The sequence below is a fragment of the Cydia splendana genome, chromosome 2 (assembly GCF_910591565.1).
Source record: "Cydia splendana chromosome 2, ilCydSple1.2, whole genome shotgun sequence".
NCBI classification, from domain to species: Eukaryota; Metazoa; Arthropoda; class Insecta; order Lepidoptera; family Tortricidae; genus Cydia; species Cydia splendana.
The window spans coordinates 7,745,548-7,766,514 of record NC_085961.1 but is presented as its reverse complement, the minus strand read 5'-3'; the positions used below and the strand labels follow the sequence as shown (position 1 = coordinate 7,766,514).

The 20,967-nt window shown below is 36.5% G+C and overlaps 2 protein-coding genes across 2 annotated transcripts; one reads left to right on the top strand and one right to left on the bottom strand.

Annotated features, from left to right (window-relative positions):
* The first annotated feature begins 3,173 nt into the window (after window positions 1–3,173).
* LOC134802966 (UDP-glycosyltransferase UGT4-like) lies at window positions 3,174–12,870 on the top strand. Its single transcript, XM_063775704.1, has 4 exons — window positions 3,174–4,010; window positions 4,174–4,396; window positions 4,887–5,106; window positions 12,548–12,870. Exons 1-4 carry the CDS (start codon window positions 3,180–3,182, stop codon window positions 12,828–12,830), a joined length of 1,557 nt encoding a protein of 518 aa, XP_063631774.1. The 5' UTR covers window positions 3,174–3,179; the 3' UTR covers window positions 12,831–12,870.
* On the bottom strand, window positions 7,239–11,393 carry LOC134800129 (uncharacterized). Its single transcript, XM_063772596.1, has 2 exons — window positions 9,513–11,393; window positions 7,239–7,601 (listed from the first exon to the last, which is right to left on the bottom strand). The coding sequence occupies exons 1-2, from the start codon at window positions 11,379–11,381 to the stop codon at window positions 7,239–7,241; spliced, it is 2,232 nt and encodes a 743-aa protein (XP_063628666.1). The 5' UTR covers window positions 11,382–11,393.
* Window positions 12,871–20,967: the final 8,097 nt, after the last annotated feature.

Below are 20,967 nucleotides of genomic sequence, written 5' to 3'. Positions count from 1 at the left end.
TTTTGTTTGTTGTTTCAGATTTCTCGTGAGAATGTTTTGTTTTTATTTAAAATTAATTTACTGAATGCATTCATTATAGTTACTTACATGTATTTATTTTAATTAACATTTGTACATAATAATTGAGGTTTTAAAGTTTATGAAAATATTATCGATTGATCAGCTGTGTCAATCATTATTTATGTTAACTAGATCAGCTAGTGCGTCTAGTTACACCGGAAGCCTGGTAGGTAACTCATTTATTATACTAATGCACGTCACAGCTTAAAATACTTATGTTTTAATCTTTTAGTATCTAGATTGTTAACCAAGGGATGAAAGGCACCTACTTCTGACGATATTTTCATCGATCCAAATGAGAGCGCCAATAGTTCGAGTCAGAATCTTGTATATTTCGAACAAGAGGAAAGTAAAATGCATGAATATTTTACAAATAGTTTACGTAATCTATTTATGTGTTGTGAATGCTCTGATACTTATCTGATATTTTAATTTTTTTATTTCTTATATTATCTGATATTTTTTGGCAATGCAACTTTTTGAGAATATTTAAATTGAATAATCTTAATTTTTTAAGTTGTAGGTTGTGAGTAACCGATCTATATTTTAATTAATTACATTTAATGTGGAGTTTCATTCAATTGCACCATCATGCCGGTCATAACACGAGAGGAAGTACGAGTAGGTACCTATAGTTCGTTTTTTTTAAGCATTGGAAAGAATTTGAAAGAAGGTAAGCGATCTTGACATGTCTTTTAATTGAAAAACGCTTTTTAAAAATCAATAACTATTACTTATGAAAGCAGAAGAATATAAATGATCGTATTAGATTCATAATTGTTACATATTTGCCATAACTTATTTATAAAATGTGTTTTTCAATTAAAAGACACATCAAGATTGTTTACCTTATTTCTAATGCTAAAAAAACGAACTATAGTACAGGTATACTTTTGTTTTGCTAAGGTATCTATCTAGATATAATGTAAAAAAGTAATGAAATAAATGCATTTGTATTTGTAGATAATGTTTTTGTTTACCGTATACCTATTACCTAAAAGTCAACCAAGTGAGTGATCCAGCCGTTCCCAATATTGCAAATGTAGGTACGTAAACATACCGAAGCGAAAAAGTTCTACTGCAATAGGAACGAACAGTCGAAAACCAGTTTCCTGCTCTGAGTTCTTAACTCCGGGCACATTGGAGTTATTCTAAAATGTAGCAAAGGAAGTTTTTTGCGATTAAGGACGTATCTCGAATCTATCTCTTCTAATAGATATATTAATACTTGGAGTACAATTAGAATTTTAATTATATCCTACGTATAACTGAGAGACTATTATTGGTTTTGAGCTCTACTTGAACTCTATACTTCTATGAACTACTTCATATTAAGGATTCACCCATTTCCTAAAATATGTTTAAAGAAACAGTTTTTAATCGACATAAGGTAAAGGGCCCCTGTTTCGGCAGGTTAAGGCTCTTGAGAGTTTGTATATATTTTTTAAATATTACTAATCATATCAATACCTTGAAAGCTTTTGAGTAAGTTATATTAGTTCTTTGTTAATAATTTAATGTATAAACTACAGGGTTTTAGTTGAAACTTTTTTTTATATGAATTTTTTCGTGAAGCTCTTATTTGGCTCCCATTTCGTGATACAAATTTAGCTGAGCTCCTAAGTTCGTGAATTCGTGTCCCCTGTTTCGGAATAAAGTTTTCTTAGAGTAATTGGTGATAATTTGCTGATAATCATTTTAAATATTTAACGGTCTTACCTACTTACGAGTAATTGTAAGGTCAAATTAAAAATAATATTTAAAAAAAAAATTAAATTGAGAGGTGGCTTAAAGTTTTTTGTACTCGTCGACTTTAATGGCTGAATTAAGACTTTGTAAACCATATGGGTACTTTAATACTTGATTAAAAGCCGAACTATATAAAAAAAAATATATTAAAAACAAATATTAAAAAAAAAAAATTATTTTCAAAAAACCATTTAAGTAACTATCTTATACGTTAAATATAAACATACACAAAAATAAATCAAATAAATTGAATTATAAATAAAATTGTGCTAGTAGTTAATATGAGAATATACGTGGAATATACCTTAAAAAATTTTACTCGGGTCACATTCAAACTCGTTTTATGCGAATTCTAGTGAAAAAAACATATACCGAATTTCGCTCATACGAAACTTCATGAAATACATTAATTGTTTTCTAATTTATTTTTTTAATTATCTTCCTTGTTATATTTAAAAACAAGCACTCAAAATGTATCTAGAAAATCCTTGATTCGTTAGTGGCACGAAATAGGAGACACAAAATAAAATGACCGCTATTTCGTGAGTCGATTTATTGCAATTATAAGGTATTTCTATGCATATATTCAATCTTTTTTCTTATCAAATCAATTACTAAGGAACCCACAGAAACACTCCCTAAATCTTTTTTTCGAATGGGTTTAGCTTTTCCTTCCTATAAGCTTAACAAGTGAGAGCGCGCACCTTACGCCTAAAAAAAGTGCACGCATACAACACAGCTGTTTGCGGCTGTCTGACAGTTTCGACCGTCGTATTACTCTCAGTTTAATCACTAAAATATTGGTTATTATTTTATTGAAGAGATTAAATAATACAGATTTTTTTCATATGTATAATTTGAATGAAAAATATTTGAATTCCTTATTATTTGCGCCAGAAACAAAACTAACGAAATAACGTACTAACACGAACTTGGGGCCGTTTACCTTATTTAGTATAAAACGGATTTTCAAGGCAACCTAAGAAAAGACACTCTTTCAGCCAGTTACATTTAAAAAAGCTACTGAAAAGCTGAACGTGGGAAAACGATTTTCCAAGAAAAACCAACTACTTAACTTCTTGATTAGTGAAGAAATTGTATATTTATATAGGTAAGACGATATTTGCGTTTCATCGTTCCGTGCGATATCACTAGTCATTCTCATTTCATGACTCCACGAGACATCTTAAGTAGATAAGTACTATTTTTTATGACTCAAAAATCCTGCCCTTTTCATTTATTTCATTTACAACTGATAAGTTTTTATTACACATAAAACACTATTTTAATGTGAACTTCATGTAGGTGAAGTGAAACATTATTTGTTGTTTGTTATAGTATACTCTTTTAGTACTTAATAAGACTTCAACATGAATTGTTGTAAATTATTTCTAGTTCTAATATTCAGTTTAGTTTACAATGGACAAGCTGCACGTATACTGTCGTTTTTACCAGTGACTTCAATAAGTCATAGCTTGTTATTTAAACCAATTCATGAAGAACTGCTAAGACGTGGACATGAAATAGTGGTTGTAACCGCAGGCCCAATGTATAAGAATACACAGCCGCCTGAAAATCTGACAGAAATAGATATTCATAACGTTTCGTATTCACATGCAAGGCAACACGGAATCACTAGTATTACTAAGAAAGAAATAGACCCAATTCAACACTTGAGACGTTATTTTGAATTCACTGCAGACACTTTTGCTAAACAAATCCAGACGCCAGAATTACAACAGCTTCTTAAACAGAAAAGCCGATACTTCGACCTTTTATTTTTAGACGCAACATCAAGAATATCTATTGTCCTATCATACGTGTTCAATGCTCCAGTTATTGCAGTATGTGCAATAGGTGCAATAGACAGGCACAACCACAACTTAGGAGTGCCTACGCACCCAATACTCTATCCTCAAATGCAAAGACAGAGATTATATGACCTAACTATGTGGGAGAAAATTAAAGAGCTATATACTGAAATTGTCATCCACAAAGTAACTAAGGATACAGAAGAACATGACAATCGGGTATTAAAACATTTATTTGGACCTGAAACACCAACTGTTGCAGAATTGGATAAAAATATTGATATGCTCTTTTATGGAGAAGCACCAATTTGGGAAGACAATCGACCTATGCCGCCTAGTGTAATTTATATTGGAGGTATTAATAGGGTCTCTGAAAAACCACTTCCAAAGGTAATAGACAATGACATCGTATTCGTTTCTGAAATGAACTATGCATAAAAAAACGGTGATATGCATATATTGGATCACAATGCCCTTTTTGTTAAACTAAAATGTGCGTTAATGTTGATTCTAAAACTGAACAGGCACTAATAATATTGCTTCGTTATTACAGGACATCAAAACATATTTAGATGAATCTCCAGTAGAAGTTATATACGTTAGTTTTGGCACTAATTTCGACCCATTCGATTTGCCGGCGAAAACATTACAAATATTAACTAAAGTTTTTTCAAATATTCCATACAATATATTCTGGAAATGGGACTCGGACGAATTTCCTGTCAGGTCGTCAAATATCAGGACTTTTAAGTGGCTGCCTCAAGTTGATGTCTTACGTAAGTCAAGCAAACTCTTAACTGTTAATTACTTATTAAGTTAATGATTGTTGCAACGTGAATTTTATCATACGTAGAAGGAACGGATAACAGTTTTCTGAAGAACGCGGAGATCGATTCTGTAAAGGATTTGTGGTACGGTAGAATTCACATACATTCTGAGCCAACACAAGCCAACGTTCTGATAATATGTTCACACGACCTTATTGTCAGTGTCTTAGAGGCGTGTAAACTATTTTTGGAAAGTTAGTTTTAAAGATGTTTGAGATCTCGACTGTACAGTCAGCAAAACTTTTAGTTCAGCAACCCTGCCTACATTATTTTATGCAAGGTTGCTAAGCTAATAATAGATATGCTAACTGTACGTACGAGCAACACTTCTTAGATACTAGCTATTATAACACGGGGTGTCGGGCTTATTCAAGTTGTTTCTAAGCCTCTGAAAACTGGTGAATTCTAACAAGACTATTATATATTACTAAATTTCCAGGCCACCCAAAAGTAAAACTCTTCATTACTCAGGCTGGTCTCCGGTCCACAGAAGATGCCATTGAAGCGGGGGTACCCTTGATTGGCATACCTTTATTCATGGACCAGTTTTATAACTCCGAGAAATATGTGCGTCACGGTATTGGCATCAAATTGGATAAGGACACGCTCACTGAGCAACAGTTTACTGCAGCCATCAACATGATAATGACGAACAAGAGGTAAAATCACTCCTCGTAGCCCCCTATCGGTTTTACTAACACATATTTACTGTTTTTACTGATGTACATTTTACTATTAACCTTGATGTTAATTATACATATACATATACATTAGGGTGTCCCTTATTTTTCGACCAAATTTTTTTTTTACGCATACCCCCTAAATTTGTTCCATATATTCTAAAATACTCCTAAAATAAAAATGAGCTTGATCTATGAACGGGAACCCGTGCCGACTTGAAGCTGAAACTTGCCCGTACAAGTTGCTTTGAGCGATCGGAACATACTGCGTAATCACTTAGTGTAGTTTTACATTTCGTTGTATCTGGGAGGTTTTTGTTTGTTTTTAAAAATGGATATTGAACTACGAAGTTCAAAAAAGGACATTTACCTAGTGGGTAACATAAAACATCAGATAACAGGAGCGAAATTGCCGTCAAATAGGCAAGTACTAGCGGTCTTTTTTTATAATATTCGCGAAGTGAATTTAAAAGTAAACGAAAGTGCTAATCTTGCTATTCGTGAGTGTATTATTTTTTGGGATAAGGCTAGAATACCTACACGGTCAGTACCTAACTGTGTTAAAAAGCTTGTAGACCTTTACCAAGTTTGGCGTGATTTACAAAAAAATTGTAAGAAAAGCAATGACATTCATAAACGCCGGGAGCACGATTTTAAAGACAAGTTGGACAATTTATTTGATATCGCACATGCTGACGCTCTGCAAATGATAAAGATTGAAGAAGATAGAGTATTTTTACAGCAACAGAGAGAACCGGGGCGTCAGGGTAGTCTAGCAGGAATTGACCAAAAATTGGCAGAAAAGGAAGAGCGAGCCCGGCAACGGAAAATAGACGAAGAGAAAAGAAGATTAAAAAACACATCTATCGCAGAACCTTCGCCGCCATATGATTATTCGCTGGTTCACAGCCCTACGTCTTCCATTCATGGTTTATCCGATCGTTCTCTAGATGAACCCGTATTGACATTACCTGTTACTCCCCAAGTCACCGTTGTTAAAAGGGGCCGAAAGGACTTTATTTCACCTAAGTTAGTAGCAGCCTTAGATAGATGTCAACTAAGCACAAGAGATTCCGTTTACGTCATTCAGGCTACAATTGAAGCATTGGACCTAAATATCGATGACTACCCCGTAAATAAATCTTCGATACAACGAATTCGAACGCAGACACGAAAAATTAGGGCTGAGGGAATAAAAACTGATTTCCAAAACAATGTTCCTGAAATTGCTACTATTCACTGGGATGGCAAATTACTACCTGCCACAGATGTACGAAGTTCAAAAGAGGAATGACTGCCGATCGTGATCACGTACGAAGACAAAGAACAACTTCTTGCTGTGCCCAAGATAGACAGTTCATCAGGAAAAGAACAAGCTCAAGCCGTTTTACAAGCCCTTCAAAATTGGGATCTTAATGACAAAATACAGATTATGTGCTGCGATACCACGGCTTCAAATACTGGTCGCTACAATGGTGCGTGTTCAATACTAGAACAAAAAATGGAAAGAGAGCTATTACTGTTTGCCTGTCGCCACCATGTCTACGAACTCGTTCTGAAAAGTATATTTGAAGCTAAAATACCACAAGTAACCCGTAGCCCTGATATTCCACTTTTTAAAAAGTTTAAAGATAACTGGAAAAATGTTAATCCAAGTGTCTTTGAAACCTGTCCAGATTTTGTGAAAAAACACGTCAACGATGCAGTCCGCAGTGAACTCCTTGGATTTTATTGGAAAGAGTTAAAGAAAAATACTGTGCGAGATGACTATCGCGAACTCATTGAACTGTCGGTAATATATTTGGGTGGCGATAGCGAAAACAAATTAAAAATTAAGCCACCTGGTGCGATGCACCAAGCTCGGTGGATGGCAAGTGTTGGCGCAGGTTCTTGTGAAATGACGTAGTCGACACAATTTGGACTTTTACAACTTTTAATGTACTGAGCGATTAAATTACATGGTTTTTGGAAATGAGAAAATGTATGGACGCGCGACCGAGCGATACGTGGTGTCGGCGTTGTAACGGATCGGAGAATGGCGGCTGCCGCCGGCCGCGGCACCGCGTAGATGGCGCGTGTATGTGTGCGCGCACGCACACATGGATGGAGCGTTAACAGGCTGCCCCCCTTGGGTCAGGAGCTGCCTGATCCAACGTCGATGGAAGTGGGCAGAGCCGATTGTATGCCCTGCGCAGGGTCCCCGTAGTGGTGAGGACGTCGGCGACGCGGTTGACGCCGTCGCTGCCCGGGTGGACGGCTGTGACTCGTCCGAGCAGCCATCGGTAGGGTGGTAAGCGGTCATCCTTGATGATGACCATCTCGCCCAGCTGTGGATGCGCACCCTGAGTGCGCCACTTGCTGCGGGACTGGAGCTCTGAAATATATTCTTTTGAGTATCTTCTCCAAAAATGAGCCTTGAGCTGTTGAACTCTCATGTATTTGGAGAGTGTCGTAAGTGGTCGAGTTTCTTCCACCTGGGGTGCAGGTGGCAATGTGATCGTTCGCCCAATTAAGAAATGTGCTGGACATAAAGGAACGAGATCTGAAGGATCAGAAGAAAGAGGAGTGAGAGGCCTAGAGTTAAGTATCCCCTCTATATGAACCAATACCGAATTCATGTGTTCGTAGTCTAAATTAGTCATAGATAGAACGCGTTTCAAGTGATATTTTACAGACATGACTGATCCTTCGGCCAAACCGTTGAAATTTGGACTGTAAGCTGGGGCGAATTTGAATTTTATTTCGTTTTCTGCAGAGTAAGCCGTTATGTCATTACTGGTTTCCTTTAAAAATTTAGCTAGTTCATTACATGATCCTACGTACTGAGTACCGTTATCTGAAAATAAAATTGCCGGCTTACCTCTGCGGGCAATAAATCGATTTAAAGTGGCAATGAAGCCTTGAGACGTCAGATCGGTGACGAGCTCGAGGTGTACTGCTCTCACTGCCAGACAGACAAACACAACTATGTATGCCTTTATTAGTTGAGCGCCGCGACCCTTTCTGTTCAATATCAGGATAGGACCAGCATAATCTGTGGCTGTGTGTGTGAAAGGGTGATCAGCGTGCAACCTCTGTGCAGGAAGTGAACTCATGATAGGCTGGTAAGTACGACCTGAGAAACGAAGACAAGTTAAACAGTCATGTGTTATCTTCCGACAAAGGTTGCGACCGTTTATTATCCAGAACTTATGACGTAACATGGATAATAGCAGTTGGGGTCCTGCATGTAAAAGTATTCTATGATAATGTTGTATCAATGTTTTTGTTATATGGTGGGATGCATGTAGCAAAATAGGATGTTTAGTATCATAATCGTAGTTTGAGTTAGATAATCGTCCTCCAACTCGGATAAGGTTGTCCTGGTCAATAAATGGATTTAGTTTTATTATTTTATCTTTTGCTGTCAGTGTGCCCTTCATGAGCAATGAAAGTTGTTTGGTGAATATTTCTGATTGTACCTTTTTACACAAGGAAAACAATGCTAATTTTAATTCTGAAATGCGTAATGGACCAACTCGTTTGTTTGTATTTTGACAATTGTGTTTAAATCTATATATGTAAGCTACAACGTGCTGCATTTTGCTAAAGTTTGAGAACCTTTCAGTGAAATCGTTTTCATGTATATCTGCAGATGCTGAAAAATTACAACGAGTTTTGATTTCAGACAAATCAGAAACATCCACACTTTGAGGCTGCAAAGGCCATTGAATGTCTTTTTGGTGTAAAAAATGTGGGCCTTGGAACCACAAAGTTGAATTTTTGAGCTGTAAAGCATTTTGACCTCTAGACCCTATGTCAGCAGGGTTCATATCTGTTGGGACATAGTGCCATGCTGATGGGTCAAAGGCGTTAGTAATCTCAGTGACTCTGTTATGGACAAATTGTTTAAGCTGTTTTTTACAAGTTTTTAGCCAGCCGAGAACAATGGTTGAGTCGCAGTGAAAATATATTGAGTCTACTTTCAGGCGGAATGAATTTACAACCTTTTTCGTTAGTTGTGTAGCTAGGAGACTGCCACACAATTCTAATTTTGGAATTGTTAGTCGTTGCCTCAGTGGGGCCAGTTTGCTTTTTGCAACGAGCAAATGTACACTTACGTTACCGCTTATAGACACTGTGCGTATGTATACGCAGGCAGCGCAAGCTTTCATTGATGCGTCACTAAATGCGTGTAATTGAACAGTTACGAAATCATCACAAAGTGCTCTGCGAGGAATTTCGATTTTGGAAATATCTGGCAAGTATTTGACAAACTGGTCCCACTGTGAGTCAACCGCGGCTGGTAACTGGGAGTCCCATGGAATATTTTGAGACCAAAGTGACTGGAGTATGAGTTTTGCCTGTAACATGCAAGGGTTTATTAAGCCCAGTGGGTCAAACACTTGCGCTATAGTGGACAAAATAGTGCGTTTTGTTTTAGGTGTTTTAATTGTGTGTGGCAATGAAAACAATAATGTGTCTCGTTTACAAGCCCAAAGTAGGCCTAAAGTTTTGGCATATTCATCGTTGTTTAGATTTAGAAAATCATCATCATTGTTTTCATTTACAATTTGAGTTAGAATGGACGGTTTGTTAGACCGCCATTTTCGTAACATGAAATGAGCGGGTTCTAGCTCGCTAATGACATTTTGACATGTATGTATGAGTGTTTGTTCATCATCATGACCAGTGATGTAATCATCAACGTAAAAGTCATGCAAAATCGTTTCACGTGCAAGTTCGTCCTTGCAATCGATACCTAATTGTTTTAGTGTTCTTGTCGCTAACCAGGGAGCTGAGGCCGTGCCGTATGTGACCGTGTTTAGTTTGTATGGTTTAATTGGTTGTGTGGGATCAGGCCGCCATAGGATTTGCTGCAAACTTCGTTGATCTTCTCTTACATAAATCTGTCTATACATTTTAGCTACATCCGAAGTTGCAACAAATCTATGTTGTCGGAATCGAATGAGAATGCTCAATAAATCATCTTGGACAACCGGGCCTATGTGTTGAATGTCATTGTATGACTTCCCTGAGCTTGTGACAGCTGATCCATCAAAAACAGATCTTAATTTTGTTGTGAGGCTCCCCTCGCGCAAAATTCCATGATGTGGAAGAAAATAAGAGAATGTATCGTTTTGAGAGTCTATATTTTCTGACATATGACCTAACTGTAAATATTCCTTCATAAATTTAGTATATTGCTCTTTGAATTCCGGTTCGCGTTTGAATTTGCGCTCTAATGACTGAAATCTTGTCAAAGCTTGTTCTTTAGAGTTACCTAACACCTCGGGGGATTCTTTAAGTGGTACCGTTACAATGAATTTCCCATCCGAGTGGCGCGTGGTAGTACTTGTAAAGATTCGTTCACACTCGCTATCAGATTTAGATTTGTTATACACCTTTTCGATATTAGAGAAACCATCATTATCAAAAAAATCGTTTAGTTTGTGATCTAGCTCTGTATTAGAGAAATGGCAGTGGACTGTATTTTGTTTTGTTTTGTTTGAGTTTTGTAATTTAACTACTAGCCACCCTAGTTTTGATTCGACTAGTAATGGTAGATTCTTGCCTAGGGATATCTTATTTAGACAAAGTACATCCCAAAATATGTCAGCGCTCAGCAGCATCTGCACCTCTGACGGTTCCGAGAATGATGGGTCCGCGAGGTGGATGTGAGAGGGAATTTCGAAAGCATTGCAATTAATTGGATTAGTAGGTATGAGATCGGAGATCCGAGATAAAACGTAGCAATCAACATCGGTTGTATAATTGCGATCGTATAGTGACGATATAGTGACGTCACATTTTTTAGTGGCTTTTGTTGTTTTGTCCTCCAGTAGGTTAACTGAGGTAAATGTGGAATAACTGGGTATCCCTAATTGTTTTTGTAAAGATTCTGTGATGAATGAAATAGTTGATCCGTTGTCTAGCATAATACGGACCTTGTGTGTTTGACCAGAGTGGTCTTGAACATTGATTATAGCAGTGGAAAGAAGAGCTTGGCTGCGATGTATAGAAGATAGTGTGATGTTGTCTTGTGCAGGTTTAGATTGGTCCTGCACGCCAGGTAAGACACCGTCACTTTTAGTAGATGATTTGCTAGCCAGTGGTTCTGTGGATTGAGTGTTAATGTGTAACAGAGTGTTGTGACGTTTGGTACACAAACGACATGAACTAAGTCGACAGCGTTGTTCGTCGTGCCCTGCGCGAAGACAATTAGTACAAAGACTTAACTGGTTTATTTTTTCGATGCGCGATTCTATAGGCATAGCTTTGAATTTAGGGCATTGGTATATAGTGTGATAGTTTGCGCATACAGGGCATTTGCTAAACGCTTTCATTTGCTAAGCTAAAGCTAAACTTTCAATTATTGTTCTGTATTGGCTCAAATAGAGGCAAAACAGTCTTCTAGAACTCTGAAAACAAGATACTGAAGCTACTTTTGTTGATAGTTTATAGAAATAAAAGATCGATTTAAGTTTCGATTCCAAAAGAATATTTAGTAAAAATAGGCAATAGACGGAATTATAGCACTAATTGGGATTTTAGATTGATATGAAACCTTTAGATAGTGGTTTCGATGGAAAAGAGCACAGTACTCTGTATGAAAGGCACAGTGAAGTGAAATTAAAACGAAATAATTGGAACGAACTCACACAAATGCCACTGCAAACCCTTTTCCTGGTATATTCTTGCTTAAATATTGTAGACTCAGGTACAGACTTGCTGAATCTTCTTGAATTTGGTTGAATCTCCAGATCTCCACGTGTCCAAAATGTCGACCCCTTTGTTCGACCGCGCCGATGAATTCCTTTGTCCTCCTTTAGATAGTGGATTCCAAAGCCTCATCCGGCTCGAATCTGTTGGCGCAGGTTCTTGTGAAATGACGTAGTCGACACAATTTGGACTTTTTCAACTTTTAATGTACTGAGCGATTAAATTACATGGTTTTTGGAAATGAGAAAATGTATGGACGCGCGACCGAGCGATACGTGGTGACGGCGTTGTAACGGATCGGAGAATGGCGGCTGCCGCCGGCCGCGGCACCGCGTAGATGGCGCGTGTCAGAGTATTGTAATTTTGCAGGTCTGTTTTTTTTAGCATTTCTAATAATATTGAGGGGTATGCGTACCAAAAAAATAAAAAAAATATTTTTTGCCCATATAAGGGATACATACATCACTTGCTGACTTACCCTAAAAGGATCTTGGCCTCTGACACAATAGAGCCGCCACTCTGCTCAGTTGGGTATTCCGAGGGCGGACAGGTTTTTTTAGGGCTTCATCACTCCAGCGGTATATATCTGGGACGTCGCCGAGACGGACGTTTCCCGCTCGGGTGCCCCACATACGCTCTTCTCACAGCACGATCCTCTCCCATCCTCTTCAGGTGACCAAGCCAACGGAGTTATAGGAACCTTTTTTTTGTTTTCCAGCTACGAGCAGAACGTGATTAAGCTCAGAAACATCATCAACGACCAGCCGATGTCTGCGCTGGAGCGCGCGGTGTGGTGGACGGAGCACGTGCTGCGGCACGGCGGCGCGCGCCATCTGCGGGCCCCCGCGGCCGGCATGGGCTGGGCCGAGTACTACGAACTGAATCTACTACTCACCGTCCTGTTTTGTATTCTCGGTGCTATTGTGCTAGTAATACTTTTTATTCATGTGTCAATCAAGCTTATATTTAAGAGCAATAAGCCAAAAGCGAAAGTATTTTAAGGTTTGTTATGGTGATAAATTATGTTATTTATATTCCGATTGTAAGCATTATTTTTTTTCGAAACCTATTATCAATTAATAGGTATAGGTACAATGTTTATATGCCTTTCTTTTTATGTTTTTAAATGCATTCAAGGTTTTAAATTAGGTACATTAAACTTGCTGATGTTCGGTACTGAAATTTAACTTAAGTGACGGTCGGTGTAGCAACATTTAAGGTATTTTTTAATTACAAAAAAAAATATTTTACAACAAAACTAGGGTCGCAGTAGCGTAACTTTGAAAGCGCCTCTGTATCGTTGAAGCAACGCAACTCAAGTGCGTCTGAGCCGTAAGCCTGAACAAAGCAGGACTTATAATAGAATCAAGCACTTTCTAGTTTGAGTACCTACCCGTACCTGCTTGTGTAGGCTCTATATATTTTCGTAACAAAAACAAATTGTATGTTTCTTGTTTTTTTACTAGGTTACAGTTCCTAAGGACAATAATCATAAGGTCAATCACCAATAATACTTTTGATTGATATAAAACTTCTCCACATGCTACTATTTTGTCAATTTTGCACCTAACTGTTAAAGTAGCTTTGACTAAGACATACGAGTATTGTGACGCCTGATGCTTGCCTAGACGTACCATGGGTGTGACGTTCAGTCCTCCATAGTGACGAAGCTTCGGAGTATTGACTATAATATACAGACCAACAAGTTAAACGGATAATTTTTGAACACGTGTTAAATCTAGATGAAACGTTATGATCGTTTAACTACGTCTTTTATCTTTCCTTAAACAAGTAATGAGATTCATTCATCAACCGCAATCACTGTAAAGCCTGTCTATCAGAGAAAATCTCCGATACATTCGGTATAAAGTGGGTTCCAAGAGACATCAATTACTCCGTGTCAAGGCTTTGCCCTTAACACTGGCTCCAATCACTTATCGAAACTAACGGATGATCGGGTTTGACACTCATTAAAGTTTAACAGAGTGATCAATCTAGGTAGATCGGAAAGAGAGTCGATTTGAAATTGGAATATTAAGTTGAAAAAAAGTTCCGATGATTTTACTTAGTAGTACCAGAGTCTAGTAAAGTTCTAGTTACTAGTAAATGAAGAAGACGCAACTGACACTAATAAAAGTATTTTCAATTTCATACCTATCTATAATAATAGGTAGGTACCTTTTAGTTGTGGCTATCGATTAAAGGATGACTCACGCTAGACCGGGTCGTGCCCGGGCCGAGGCGTCCGACATGTCATTTTCTATGACGGCTGATCGGTGATCACGTGGTGCTTTCCATAGAAAACGAAGCGCCGGAAGCTCTGGTCCGGTCCGGTCTAGCGTGAGTCATCCTTAAATAGGTGTTTGTCTAATGTCTACGCACACGCCAGACATTCTAATAAAATCATATGTTTTGACCTCACTCGCAAAAAGAACACATATTGTCATAGTAAGGGCTCAGCATGAGTACGGTTTTTATAACTCCGCTGCGTCCCGGCTCCCAAGAATTTAATCTGAAAATTGCTTGCTTAGCAGATTTCCGGCGCGACATCAAAGCGATATTGCTTTTGCTCAGTTCCCGTTTAATGTCCCGATTGTTCTTCGATTTAAGCACAATGTAACTGAAGATCGAGGTTACGTTGTTGGTGTCCGGACTATGTTAGTTGGAATTGAAAACGTGCAGTCTGGTGGGGTATACGAAGTACTTTGCAGACTTTTAACTATTTTCTATATCAGTACCCGAACCATGAGTCACTGACATTGTCAAAACTGACATACTATACGTTAAAGTCTAGGTACGTTATTTACTTTCTATACATCTCACTCGCACTAATATGCGAGTACGAGCGAGAAACATAGAAAGTAAGTAACGTTCTCGATAGCGTTTATGTCAGTGCCAAACTGGTGGTATCCACACTAATTTTATTTTAAAATCTTACTACGACTTTTTACGTCACAAATTAATCTCCTCCTCCTTGAAAAGATGGTTAAAATTGTAGCTTGTCACGTGGCATTACAGAAGAATCGATTAATTGACAGCTCATAAAATTAAAATCGGTTTTGTAGTTTACCACGCTACCGTAGCACGCGACAGAAACACCCAGAGACTGCTATAGCTGCCCGATCCGAACAATGCTAAGGTATAAGATATCACAGCGTTGAAAAATGACACTTTTGACACTGGCAGATCAGTCTCTTTATAAGACATCTTATAAGCATTGTTAAGTATCATAAGGAACATTATTATACCATTATCATAAGTAGCATTAGCCCTTCTCGTAGCCGGATAAAAAAAAAGCTAACTAGCCCCTAGCCCGTACATGTACAGATGTTAGTGCATAATTGTTTTCCTTCGTATTTTCACAGAAACGTACGAACATGTCTTGTTATTTCAGTCAGTCTCAGTACAAAAAGTACTGATGTTGACTGAAGTAGCACATCAAATACGAACGTTTCCGAAAAATACGATGGAAAACAATTATGCACTACGTATTATAATATGTAACTGTACCAAAGTAAGTAAATTAGATTGCTCTTGTCACTTTGCCGCTTAGCGCGCCAAGCCGCGGTTCGGCTTGGCATCTGGGAACTCAATTTATTCCCTAACAAAGTTTCGCCGCCAATCAAATTACTTGCTTGTAATTTCCTCGCAAACATAACATTAATCTCTAAATTGTTACGTTCATCGGCTAAAATATGAGTTTTATAAACAAGCTACAGTAACAGATGTAGTGCAACTAGTGCATAATTATTTTCCATCGTTTTTTCATGGAAATGTACGAAAGTTGCTATTTCAGTCAGTCTCAGTAGAAAAATCCCGTTGTATCCCTCTTTTAGGGTTTCCTATCCAAAATGGCAGAACTCTCATAGTTTTTTAACCATGTCCGTCTATCCGTATGTCACTGCCATTTTACTAGAAAACAATAAGGTAAATTAATATTCTAATGACATTTCTAACATAGGTGTATTTAGTTCAGAAATCAAAATAAAATAAGGTAATCAATAAATAATATATTAGGGTGTAAAATTATTCTCACGTTTATTTTTTTGGCTAACTGCGCTATCTGGGATCTATGTTATCTATGTATTAGTACTCTGAGCTTACTGTTATTGAGTTACTCGACTCGGGAATTTGCGCTAATTTTCTACTTTAGGGAATAGGTACACTGCAAGTGCAAATCCCCACATGCGCCAGCCTTTTATAACACCGTCATAAATCTCTATAAATGCACTTACCTGTGCTAGTATTTTTATTTACACTGTAAGTGATTCACCGTTAGCTTTGGTCTATAATTTTATGTATATACAACAACTTTAATAATGAATAAATCTATGAATCCGCCATTTTGTTTTTTTCCAAAAATTGAATCTACACAAAAATCTATTTAATCATCGAAACTGCTCACAAATTTTCACGAGAATTGGTTAAGAATTGCGACCTGTGGAGAAGAACATCCAGACATACGGAAGCATTTTAGCCCAAGCTGAAACGGAGACCTTCACTATCGCTCGCTCAATAAGCATCTGAATTTTTTTGCTGCTAAAACTTATTCACGATATATTCCTTACTCGTAAATACAAAACGATATTCCGTACATCATCCGAAAAACTTATATTGATAACAACTCAATACAACCTATTATTAGGTTTTATATTCTGTAGCTGGTGCTATTATAATTACAATGTTAGGCTTTTATTTCCAAGCAATCCAGTAATTCGAATAGGTGGCAAACGAAAATTTAAATAATAAAACCATTTGGATTTTTATGAATATTAAATGTATTCGCATTGAGACAAATGGATTTTAATATGCTATAAATAAATGTCTGCGTCTGAGTGCTCTATGAATAAATAAAATACAAATTTAACTTGTCAACAGTTTTAAAATGGCGAACATAAAATTGACGACGCGGAGGAATTTTTTACGACAAATTTACAACTTTTGCGTTCGTGATGGACGATAAAGCAACTGTGTCGTTACAAGTTTGGAATAAAATGGATCGACCAAAGATAGAAGATGAGTAAGTAAACATAGTTAGAGTCTGTAGATTTTATCACAAAAATCTTAACTAATAGAATTACACTGTGGTCGATCATTAATAAATCTCCTGTAGGTATACAGAAGAAGGAATCTACGTATATCATCTTTAGTATAATATCGTCATTTTTAGCAGACATTTGCTATTACGTGTTGCTACCAAATTTGTTTCCCTTATTTGTATATTTCTGAAGTGCACGTGTATAATATAATTCATATTAAATAACGAATCATTTTAACTCTCTACATGGAAAAACATGAAATGCTGAAACGCATGCATTTAAAAACACTAAATGAACACGAGTTTAACAAAGAGCTGGCAAGGGTAAAGTGTAGTAGATTGTACTAGTTTACAAAATTTACGATTCGGTCTAAAATTTAAATGTGAAGATAAAAAAATTTGATAATTCACCGATAACGCAACCATTTAAGTCTTAAAGGTGGTCATAATAATTATTAAAACAAGCGATTTTTCTGCATTTACTCGTACCTAAACCTACCTAAAAGAGCACAATAAATAATATTTTTGCAAGATCATGATCGGAACAAGTATGTATGTACCAATTTTGTATTTGAAATTGCTTAACTTCATAATGTATGTAATGTAACCTTAGTTTGCTATTCGTCAGTTGTGTGACACATGTTAAAAAAGTTCAACGAAATTCAGAATAAGCGAGTACCTATTTTAAAAATTCGCATTAAAAAATACAAGTTCTAGTGCGCACTCGCAAAACAGCTGAATTGCTACAAAAACACTAGAAAATAATTATATCTGCAAACATTTCGCATTGAATTTAGTTATGAGCGAGCGAGGAACAGGCAGTGATAGTTAAGTGCTTAATGTATCCTCGCGGCCGCCAGCTTGGAAATTGAAATTGCTTAAGCAGGAGTTCCGTTATTGCGATTTTGGGGCAACAACGTTAATCTGGTCGCCTGTGCGGTTTTCCTCAGTGCTGAGTCGTGACCTTCTCCGGATGACAGATTTCCAGGCCTTTCGATCCCTTTTACCTACACCGTGTAGTGGAATGTACTAATACGTATAAAAAAGGCTTTTAGATAAAGTTAAGGGTTACCTATTTACATGAAAGTAGTGTAGCGCTGATACTAAGAGACTAAATAAGAACAGGATGATAAGTAAAATTTAAGGTTCTATTTCTAAGATGAGGCTGGACTCTGCAGACATCCATCTCATTCATCAAATAATGCTTATAGGTATGACAAACTAAATACAAAATTTGATATTATCAACCCTAATGTAAAATGGATATCCTGAAGTATATTTGAGCGTCCATAATTTCCAATCTGAACAACAAAGGTCAAAATTAATATCAAAAACATGCGTGAAAAGAATAAAATTGTTTCATTTTCTTAAATCTTACTGATCCCTCCCCATTTAATGTATTGGATTATTAAAAGTAGAAGTAGCGTTTTCAGGACGCGATAAAGAAACCAACACTTAAGAAAAGTCTACTTTATGAGAGTTATACAGTTTTAATATTTCGCGAGTGGAATAAGCTCTAATAGTGAACGTTTATGATAAAATTCTTCATCATAATTTTATATTATGTGCTTCTTTGAGTAATTACATAGTATGCTATAGAAATGTTATCATTACCTCCTTACTAATCTATACATACATATAATAAAGCTGAAGAGGGTCGAAAGTCTGTACATGGAAGATATTTGAAAAAAAGTTGGCTGGGGATACTTAGAATCGATAACAGGACACGTTCCAAAAGTTTTTAGAATTTTTGTCTGTTTGTCTGTTTATCTGTTTATCTGTTTGTCTGTTTATTTGAACGCGCATCACGTGAAAACGGCTGAACGGATTTTGATGAAAACTTTACTAATCTGTCGAGAAAATCCCCGGCCAGGTCATAGGCTATAAAAATTCAACCCCTAAAAGGGGGGGGGGGGGGTAGCCACAACACTCGATTGACTTAAGTTTGCCCCTGAATCGTATGGCGTTACTTAGGAAGGAGGGGCAAACTTTTTTCAAATATGTGCTAACACTATAGAGTACCCTGGTAAACTAACAGATGGCGCTGAATTTAATACGATGTGACATAAATAAGCCACCGAAAAAGGATTTTGCCAAATTAACTCTAAGTTTAGAAGACCCCTCTTCTAAAATTTCAATCAATCGTACGGATATCAACAAAGTTAATTGAATCATTGTGTTGATTTAATAATACAACAAAATTAAACGACAGTAAATTAATTGGCCCTCATTGCACAGTGCCATCTTCTGGGGAGCTGAGTAAACATTAAGTATCCAAGAAAACTAAAAATGGGTTTACATAGTTACGTAGTGGTAAAATAAACACACATATCAACACGCGTATAATTGCATAAAATTATTTATTTTCTCCGTCACGAATTATACCTAATCGTAATAGGCCTGTTGCAAGTAACAAAGAATCATGGAAATAATGGTTTCAACGAAACATATATGTTAATATGATTCTAAAAAATGGCCCAATCTCAGTATAAACTGAAGGATTTTTAATATATTCAATAAAATAAAAGTGCAAAATTCTCCAATCGGCCATTTTTACTGAAACGCCAATCAGAAACGTTCCAAACAGTGACGTCATCAATCCATAACATATTTCTTAGAGCAACATAGACAACCTCATTGACCGAAATCTATACGTGGGCACCAAAGAGTTCGAAAGGTGCAAAAAAGATGTTATTTCGCCACTAAACATTTATTACGTCCAAAAAATATTATTACACGATATAAAGTAGATATCTATTTGTTATTATTTAAATAAAATGCTAAATAATACGATATTTCAACAACAAACTTTTTTAATTATTTGGCTGAATGGAACTATCATTGCCATGTTGGCTGTCGTAACTAGAAAAAATTAAAAATTAAAACGTAAAAGCGGCGTTCGGTGATTTTCACTCAAAATTTACATGTATCTAAATAATTCATCTTAAACTGCAACCGTGTGAGAGTTTTTGTGTAAAATGAGTTATTGTAATAAATTTTTGTAATGTATTTATCATCCCTAATCGTAATATATGGTGCTAAATTAACAATATCATTCGGATTCAAGGGAAATTCGTAACTGTAAGTATGTAAACAATATCTACCACCCTACCACCAACTAAATGATGACGTCACAAATGGCATGCAAGGCGTTTTCGCGCGAAGTTTAAACTAGCTATAATAAAATGCAATTATCTATGTTAAATCTTATGAGTATAACTGAAATATAGTGTTTTTCGGAACTAATACAAGTGTACCGACGATATTAAAAGGGTTTTCAAAATTTGTCATCAGGCCTATTATATCACATCCATATCAAATCCATATTCATACGTATCGCCTCCTTAAGCACTTAATAATGGCCACGAAGGTGGGTACTTTGAAAAAAAAAACATTGACCTCTGTCATTTGCAGTGCCGGATTAACCCTTTTAAGCAAAATAAGCACTTGCTTAGGGCACAAATTATCGAAAAATTTGGTGAAGGTATCGGAAAAGGTGACATTCGGGTGGCGACTGCAGCAGCATTAGGTACTCTGTTGCAACGTTACTGCTGCGGCACTATCAGTTTTCGTGATAAAATGATGTGACTACTAAATGGTGTGTACTAAAAGTAAAAATGTACAACTCTCTATCAAATTGCGTTTTTTTATATCCAAAAATTTTCGCGCTCGCTTCGCTCGCGTTTTCAATAACTTTCTAAGATATGATAAAGGTGACATTCGGGTGGGGACTGCAGCAGCATTACTCTTTTGCAACGTTACTGCTGCGGCATTGTCAATTTTCGTGATATAATTATGTGACTGATTTCTATACTAAAAGTAAAAATGTACAACTGTCTATCAAAATGCGTTTTTTTATATCGAAAAATTTTCGCTATAAAAAACTATCATAGTCTTTTAACCATGTCCGTCTATCCGTATGTCACTGCCATTTTACTAGAAAACAATAAGGTAAATTAATATTCTAATGACATTTCTAACATAGGTGTATTTAGTTCAGAAATCAAAATAAAATAAGGTAATCAATAAATAATATATTAGGGTGTAAAATTATTCTCACGTTTATTTTTTTGGCTAACTGCGCTATCTGGGATCTATGT